Source organism: Sinocyclocheilus anshuiensis, unplaced genomic scaffold (genome assembly GCF_001515605.1).
Source record: "Sinocyclocheilus anshuiensis isolate Anshui unplaced genomic scaffold, SAMN03320099.WGS_v1.1 scaffold708, whole genome shotgun sequence".
NCBI lineage: Eukaryota > Metazoa > Chordata > Actinopteri > Cypriniformes > Cyprinidae > Sinocyclocheilus > Sinocyclocheilus anshuiensis.
Window position 1 is genome coordinate 1,352,033 of NW_015555881.1, and position 8,953 is coordinate 1,360,985.

General features: G+C 39.6%; 1 protein-coding gene across 1 annotated transcript in view; it reads left to right on the forward strand.

Moving 5' to 3' along the window:
• LOC107675737 (CDK5 regulatory subunit-associated protein 2-like) overlaps positions 1-8,953 on the forward strand; it is a 49,611-nt gene that overhangs the window by 10,976 nt on the left and 29,682 nt on the right. The window contains exons 4-18 of the mRNA XM_016470150.1: positions 375-485; positions 633-709; positions 1,284-1,398; positions 1,490-1,671; positions 1,758-1,899; positions 2,364-2,417; positions 4,629-4,763; positions 5,978-6,097; positions 6,380-6,472; positions 6,615-6,833; positions 7,083-7,253; positions 7,335-7,445; positions 7,668-7,805; positions 7,936-8,115; positions 8,197-8,391. Of these exons, the coding sequence (XP_016325636.1) occupies positions 375-485; positions 633-709; positions 1,284-1,398; positions 1,490-1,671; positions 1,758-1,899; positions 2,364-2,417; positions 4,629-4,763; positions 5,978-6,097; positions 6,380-6,472; positions 6,615-6,833; positions 7,083-7,253; positions 7,335-7,445; positions 7,668-7,805; positions 7,936-8,115; positions 8,197-8,391 (2,043 nt within the window). The remainder of the gene's footprint in view (positions 1-374; positions 486-632; positions 710-1,283; positions 1,399-1,489; positions 1,672-1,757; positions 1,900-2,363; positions 2,418-4,628; positions 4,764-5,977; positions 6,098-6,379; positions 6,473-6,614; positions 6,834-7,082; positions 7,254-7,334; positions 7,446-7,667; positions 7,806-7,935; positions 8,116-8,196; positions 8,392-8,953) is intronic.

Genomic DNA, 8,953 nt, shown 5'->3' on the forward strand with positions numbered 1-8,953 from the left:
TATATAAAAATCATTTATTTAGTACAGTAAAAGAACAGACACTACAGAAACTGAACGCGGCTGCTCAATGCAGCGTGCCGAACGACGCATCACAGATCAGACTTCATTTCTCCAGTGAGGAGAGTGAGTCGAGCTGACTGACAAGAAGAGAGGGGTGAGACAGACAAGACGATCGCGGATGATTTAGTTTCGAAACGAAATGCAAAAGCGAAACATTAATCTACTCTCTGGTCTGGTTTGTTTGTTGTTCAAAAATGGCAGATTTGGCGTTATGATTGGTCAGATCGCCTGTCAATCAAACTCCCTGTGCAGGGTCAATTGTCTGTGTGTTAATAGAGAGTATTTTGGGAATAATTTCTGTGGTTCCCCTTCAGCAAATCACAGCTCTGAAGAAGGAAAACTTCAACCTGAAGCTCAGGATCTATTTTCTGGAAGAACGTGTGCAGCAGAAATGTGACGACTCCACGGAGGACATTTACAAAACGGTGACAGACTCACACTGTTACAAACACACTAGTACACAAATATTACATTGTTCATTCCTGCATATTAAAGCAAGCAGTGGTTTTGTTCTTGATGATCTCAGTTTTTTTTAATTGTTAGTAACTTGTCTTGTTTGTCTGTGTGTGTAGAACATTGAGCTGAAGGTGGAGGTGGAGTCAATGAAACGAGATCTGGCTGAGAAACAAGAACTGCTTGTGTCCGCATCGTAAGTCCTACCCACTTGTTTACTTCCTATTTTTACTAATTATTGGTCCGATGTGACAGAGCATCAAGCAATAAATCCTGTTTCTTCCTTGTTCATCTTGATGCTGGTTTGTCTAGTGCAACATTTTATCTCTTGATTTCTGTTTTTTGTTTCTGTTTGACAGTTTTAAAGTGTAGCTCCGCCCATAGTCAAATTAGATTGGTCCATAATTAAATTCCACATAGCCATTAAACATTAAATTGTTCTGATTGGCTGTGAATTCATTACCTAGTGGCAACATTTTGCTCTAAGTGGGACAGAAAAATAAACTGTCAGTTAAAAAAAAAAATCTATTTTTTTTTTTAAATTAATTTGTCTATTTTACTGATATGGCTTATAATACTAAAAATAATGGTTTTGTTGACAGTAATGTGCAAAGGGATGAAAACCTGTAAAACTGCAAACAGACCCAAATTTTCAAACATTTTGAAAAATGAATAAGCTACAAATGTGATACGTTTTTGAACAATTGAACACGTGTAGAAGGCGTTGGATGTAAGAAACAGATCAAAATGGTGTGTGTTTGTGTGTGTAGGAAAGCATTAGAGAGTTTAGCCAGTCGAGGTGTTGATGATGGCAGAGAAAAGATGCAGAGAGAAATGGACTCACTCAGAGAAGCTTTCAGCGCTCGGATTCAAGAACTCGAGGAGGTAAAACAAACCCCACAATGTTTATAACAGATGTTTGAGAATGTGTTTTCTTAAAGAGAATCTTTAGTCATTGCTTTCTCTTTCTCTTAAGTCTCTGCAAGCTGCCCAAGAGGAACTGGAAAGCATGGCCACCATAGCTGAACAGGAGAAGCTGAAGAATCTTGGACTGGAGAAAGCGATGCAAGCCACCAACCAATCAGGACCCTCAGCTGATTCAGGCTCCACCCCTGAACGGGTTAGAGAGCTCCAGCAGGCCCTTCAGGAAAAGGAGAGGTGATTAAAAGAAATTAAAATACTGAAACATCAATTTACATTAACAAAGTGTAACTATTAACATATCCCTGGTTTGATTTCCACAGTGTTATTGAGCAGCTGCAGGTGTCACTCAAGAATCAAGCTGCCATGATTGGAGAGCTTCGGAGGAATGACCCGAACCAGCCAGTGGCAGAGCAGATGGCACAGCTGAGCTCCCTTATTGGCCAAAAAGACAGTCAGCTTCAGGTTAGTCTCTTAAGGCGTCTTTACATAGCTGAGTTATGGCTGCTCTGTGCCTGCTCAAAATTCCTAATGCTGCATAAAAGCCAGACTAAGTTATACCTGCTCTGGCTCACCTCAGGCTCTAGTATAAAAGTATACACTTGAAATTGCTGTGTAAATGCCTTTATGTCATCTCATTACACAGTCTGTGTAAATATGCCTAATTGCCAGTTCATAAGCGCTTCTGTGTCGCCTTTGCAGTGTAAATTTGGAGTCAGTTTTGTAAAGCACAACAGCTTTCATATATCAAGTTTTGTGCTATCTGTTACACACATGCGCAAACACTGAGTAATTTGTTTATTTCTGTGTCGCCTTCGCAGTGTAAATTTGGAGTCAGTTTTGTAAAGCACAACAGCTTTCATACATCAAGTTTTGTGCTATCTGTTACACACATGTGCAAACACTGAGTAATTTGTTTATTTTTACAGGCTCTTAGGGAAGAACTAGACCGTGGGAGAGAAAATGCAGAAAAAGACAAAGAGGTAAGCAGACAGCTGTTCACATTGTGTCACCAGAATATTCCACTTTGTGAGTACTTGTATAGAGTAAAATGTACTTTTAAGCAAGCTGGCATGATGATATTGGCCTGTGTGATTCATTGGGTGGCTAGTTCATACATGACAAAAATGGTTGTAAAGGCAGAAAGGGGCTTGAAAGCTGATTCAGATTTCAGGGGTTTCTTTGTGCATTTAAAAGCATAATAGTGTAAATCTGTTCATTTTAAAGCTTGGTCCCTGAATTACCCCAAGTAATTCCTATAAATTATTAGGACAAATCTTGTAATTAAAAATGACAGTAAAGCTCAAAGAGTGTGAGAACCCAGTCGAAGGGCAATGTGCTAAGCTGGATTAGCAGGTTGACAGCAGTCTGTGACTGTTGCAAATGGAAATCAAACATTAAAAACAAATATCTCGGGGTCCTGTGCTCAGTTTGGACAGGTGTGTGCAATTGTTTGTGTTCAACTTTTGAAACTTTGGATGCTGGGATGTTCTGGGTGTTCGCTTGGCAGTAGTTTATAAGTGTTTTTTATCCAATCCTAGTTATTGCTAGGTGGTTGTTATGTGTTCTGGCCAATGCTAAAAGAGTCCACTCTAAAATCTCTAATATTCTGGTCTGTAGATATGGCTCAGGTCCCTCCTTCAGTACTAATCTGTGAGATTTTCAGGTGAACGTTGTAAGTCCGATTGAGTTATGCATCAAAGATTAATACTTTGTGTTAAGGGTTTGTTCAGATCATCAGAAATGTATTGTTTCTTGCATATGTTTCATGCAAGCATGTGACCTGTAACATCCTCGAGGCACAGCAGGAGCATCAGTGGCCCAAATACAACTCTTCTCATTGGACGCCCACTGAGCTGAGTGGATTACTGTGTGTGGGTGTGTTAGCAGATGTTGCGCACATCACCCAAAGGATTTCCTGTGTGTGTTTGTGGATTAAAGGGTTTAAATCTACGTGTGGGCAGAGTGTAGTCAGTTCAGATTCAGTGCAGAGCAAGACGCACTGAAAGACACCAAGGCAGATGGATAGCAGGATTGTAGTGTTGGTCTGATGAACATGCGTGACCCATGCCGTGTATGTGGCGTGTGCGTGCAGGGCGGTCAGTGTCGCTGGTTGTTCAGCACATGTGGCCGTCTGAGGTTGGCGGTCATCCTTTCACACGTGTTGGGCGTGGAATTGCAACGAGATGGCTGCAGCGAGTTTCTCTGTGGGAAATGCGTGTTTTTACTCGAGCGCGTCGTGCAATGCGATGTCGCCATTGGACAGCTGCAGGAAACGCACGCTGCTCAGCTGCAGAGACTGCGGAATGAGAGAGATGGACTGAAAGCTCAAATCACAAACAAATACAGACAACATAACCCGACCAGACTAGGTGGAAACGTACCTCTTAAACAGGAAGTTCAGATTGGAGCAAGCTTAAATACTCCAAAGCAGCTGCAATGCATTCGGCGACCTCAACCGGTTCAACCAAAGCAGCACCAAACACGGATTGCCAGTGTCCAGGAAACCCTAGGAAGAAGTCATGGGGTTGTTTCTGTGATTTCAGGTGGTGACTGCCAACAAGAGAATTTTAATGGTCGATTGAGGAGGTGTGTGAGCCTCAAGCCGCTTAGTAAAACAGGAACAGATCGTTCACAACGTTCAAAATTGAATCCTTCTTCACGACAAAGTTCAAAAACCGCTGGTGTGCCGGTAACCCGACCTCGCTCTCTTAGTCGAGACTACTTGGACGTCGTAAATAAGAAGAGCGCTTTAATTTCACGGTCAACTTCCCTCCAATCAGTGGCCCTGGAGCAGTTTGACCACGCCCTCATCAGTGCCTCACCCCTCAGACAGACACGCCCACTGAGAGGCTCCACCCCTGCAACTGTAGAAACGATCTCGCTGGTGTTTGATATAGTACAGCTATTGAAGAGTGTGCAAGGAGTGCGGCCCGTCCCACGATCTAACAGTGGCAAGATTCCAGTACTAAAAAATCCACATTATACACATGGAAGCACCCACAGTGGTGTGTCTTGGAGATCAAAGCTAGAGAGAAGTCTGAGAGAGCTGGACGAGGATTTTAATGATGAATACACACCTCTTAAACAGGAGGTACACCACTTATACACAGATTTTGATGACCCTCCGCTTTCTCAAATTATACTTAGGACATTAGGGCGGCAAATTAAATACATGTTTTTGTTTGTTGCAGGTGTTTGTTGAAAGACAGAATGAACGGAGCAGATTGGAGCAGAAAACCAGACAGCTGACTGAAGAACTGAATGCGGCCAAGAGCAGCAACCAGACGCTCAAACACACACTAGAAGAAACAGAGAGAGAAATGAAGGTAAATACTGTTATTGTAGTTAACTAAAACTAAAACAGTGAAAAATGATTTAGTTACTTGAAATAATATACTTTAACTGAAATAAAATATAAAAAAACCTTAAACTTATTTTATAAATCTATGAATAAAAACTATATAGACATAAAAAAAAACAGAACAAAATTATGAAAACTTTAACCAAAATTAAAATGAAAACAGAAAATATTTAAAGAAAACCTCATTTAAAATATTGATAAAAGCTATAATAACTGTAATAGTATCTCAGTGATAATGAAATGCAAAATTACACTTTTTAGAAATAGATTCTATGCACAGATATTCTCTAAACTAAACATTGTCATTAAATTAACAGCAAAGGTTGTGTATTAACCCTTTTGCACGTGAGTTTAAAATATTCTAGCTGAGCCCCCAGCGTGAGTTTTTTTTAGACAACCTTTATTTTAGAATGTATGGCCTTATTGTTTCCATGGCGACGCGTCTTGCTTGTCATGTGACACAACGCAGCCACAATAGATCTGTATGACATATGGATCGCTTTTATTTCGTTTTTCCTGTTTTATTAAAAATATTCACAAACATGCTCACTATATTACGAAATAGCTGATATTCCGATTCTGAAATATGTGCAAGTAAATCTATTTGGTAGTTTAAACACTTTTATATCGACCGTGTTAGTTGATCTATACCGGGTGATGGGCGCCGCCATGTTAGTTCGTGCTGAATCCGAGCTGTGGGATTTACAACACGCAAATTCATCCTCTCCTCCCGAAACACGTTAAAGTAGGTCTCCGGTAAACTGGGAGAAGAGCAGAATAAACTTTATAGTTACCTACACAATCCGTATATGATATCAATAAAAACATGTCGTCAGATTATATTTGTAAGGATCATTATTGCTGTTTCCATAGACATCAGCGTGTATTTTACAAACTGTAAATGTATGGTTTTGCTAGTACTTATGTGTATTTAAATGTCTGAAACCTAAAATAAGCATTATATGGTTGAAAACACTGACTATTTGTGATAATATGACAAGCGCTCACCGCGTCCAATCTGGCTCCGCGCCAGCCAAAGTACGAAAGCAGATTTAAATTCAGCAGTTGATGACGTGACGCACTGAAAGTTCTAATACACAACGCTTCAGGGACCAGCCAAGACTGATCAAACCGGTGTGATCGTACGCGTTAAAGGGTTAAAGTCCACTTTGTGTTTAGGCTCTTTCTGATGAGCTGGAAGAGAGAGAGATCGAACTGGCTGCAGAGAAGAAGAACTCTCTGAAACGAGACAAAACCATCCAGGGCCTCAGTCTGGTTCTCAAAGAGAAGGAGAAAGAGGTGTGACCCAGTCAAACATTAAAACTGATTATTTATTTATTTAAATAAAAATTATTTAAAATTTGTTTTATAATGCAGATTTGGAAAGCTTTTATTATTTGAGATTTTTTTTTCATGTCTAAAGCAAATACTTTACAGTTGGCTTTAAATGTAAAATATTTGTTTGTAATATTTTTTACTTTAAAACTAGATTTTATTCAGAGCAGTAAATTATTGTGATGACAAACTACCATAAAATGTGATTTTACTATTATGTCTCTTTCTTTATTTCTTTCTCTTCAGATTGAGGATCTATCTGGTGATCTTGAGGAGAAGGATCAGGCTTTGGCTAAGGCTCGAGAGGCCCTTCATAAAGCCAAACTGCAGAAATATCAGGTATGTGTGATTGCACTTTTCAGTGGTGACTTTGAACAGCTGATTGACAGCTGGAGCTACTTAGTTGCTCCTCATCACTAATATAGGAGGTTGGTGAAGGATTTGTGTAATGTGTGCATTACATTTCTTCTGTGTTTTCCAGGGGGCTGAAGACCAGCAGTCTCTTTTCCTGGAGCAGCAGGCTGAATTGTCACGGCTCCAGGCAGAGGCTCGCACTTCTTTGCTGGAAGCCCAGAGGCTGCAGCGTGTGCTTGGCAGCAGAGATTCAGAACTGTGCCTTCTTCAGCAGGCCAAACTAGAACTAGAACAAGAGCTGGAGCAGCTACAGCAACAGAAGAAGAAGGGAGACAAGACCATTAACGTGAGTAGCACTGACACACATGCAGAAACAAAAAAAGTATTTATTTCTTACAAAAAGCAGAAATAAAGCAGCATAAGCAGCAGTATTTAAAATATTTATTTCATTAGAAAGGAAAATTGCATGGTTCATAAATTAAAATACTCAGATGAACCAAATGTTGAACTCACCATTATTAATAATAATAATTAATTCATTTTCATATTATATATATATAATTTTTTTTTTTTTACTTTTGCTTGTTAACTGCAGGATCTTCAGAACCAGTTGAAGAAACTAAATGGTGCTCTGGCTGACAGAGAGAACGCTCTAGAACAGCAGCGTCTAGAACAGCAAGAACAAAACCGTGCTGCTGAACAGAAACTACAGAACGCCATAGAACGACTCACAGCTAGCCTGAATCATAAAGACCAGCAGCTGCAGGTACACACACACACACACACACATACACACACAGCTTACACACAACACCTTGTGCTAGCTTACTCATTCCTGTTTTTTCAGGACTATATGAACATGGTTAAAGATCTGGAGAAGAACAAAACCCAAGAGGAAGGTGATCCCATGCTGGCTAAACTGAGAGCAAGACTGAAGGAGAAAGAGAAAGCACTTGAGGTTTGTGGCTCTTCCTTTATTTTATTCTATATTTATGCAGAGATCTTAAAGGTACAGTACCAGAAACAACCTGCTTCAGATGATGAATCCAGGTAGATGGTCGTATGTCAGTGATTTGTGTTTCTCTGTTTGTGTCAGCAGAATGCTAAGCACAGTTGTCAGTCCAGATATCATAAATATTGATCACTTGAGTTTTTTGTGGGCTTTATTGTCTGTGAGCAGCAAGCCTTGGATGAGAAGTTTGCAGCCATGGAGGAGAAAGAAAATGAGATCCATTTGCTGCAGCTGAACTTGAGAGAGAAAGAAAGAGATGTGGAGCATCTCAACAACCTGCTCTCACACAACGAGGAGATTATTAATGTAAGAGTGTGTGTTTGTGTGATAAAGAGAGAATTTGCACTGGTAAATGTTTCATTTCTTCACATTAAAGGTTTCTTATGTGCTACTGTAGAAGCAGATACTGATGGTTTATCTGACTCTTTGTGTGTAGAGTTTTGATGCTCTCATAAAGGAAAGAGATCTCGAGCTGCAGCAGCTGTTGAACTCGCTGAAGAATCTTCAGAGATGTAAAGATGAGACTGAGCAGAACCTTCAGAGGGCTCTGAGAGAGAAAGACGCCATTATACAGCACTTACAGCAAGCACTAGACAACAAAACGAGAGACATGGAGGTACAACACTCACTCTAGTTTTTGGTGCAGGCGTGAGTCAGAATTTGGTTGATGTGAAAGTGTTTTTTCCTCGCTTTGCAGGAGATGGCCAATAGGGTTCTGAGCCAGTCAGAGTCTCAGGGTCGTGACCTCGCAGAGCAGATGAGTCAGAGGTTAAAGGTCACGGAGGTGATGCTGTCAGAGGCGGTGAAGGACAGAGAGAGGCTAGTGACCGAGAACCAAACCACTGTAGAAAACCTGCTGGCCACCATCAGCAGCAAAGACCAGCTTCTGAAGGTACTGAATACCAGTATTATTTTACTATCATTGAGATACTATTATAGTTTTGTAAATACAATTTTTATATTCATTTAATTTAATAAATTTCATATTTAATTTAAAGGGATAGTTCCCCCAAAAATGAAAATTACCCCATGATTGAAAGCTCAGATTGTATTCGTCTGATAGAAGTAAGACATATACATCTAGGATGGCTTGAGGGTGAGTAAATCATGGGGTAGTTTTCATTTTTGGGTGAACTATCCTTTTAACTTTAAGTGTAATATCGAAAAATACATTACAATCAAGTTCTTCACATGTGCTTTAGTGTACTTTTTAAAGAGTATTAAAACTGATTTAAAATCTACTTTAAAACTTTTAATTTGACAGTATTACAAAGTGCACTTTTTTAAATGTATTTCAAGAAACAGTCATGAAAGTGTTTTCTCTTTAAATACACTTAAGTGGCTTTTTTAATATATCTAAGTACAACTTTTTTTTTTAAATACTTTTAAGATATGAAATATGCTACAAGTGCACATTTGAAACAAACAAGCACACAAGGGGCATAAAGTGTGAA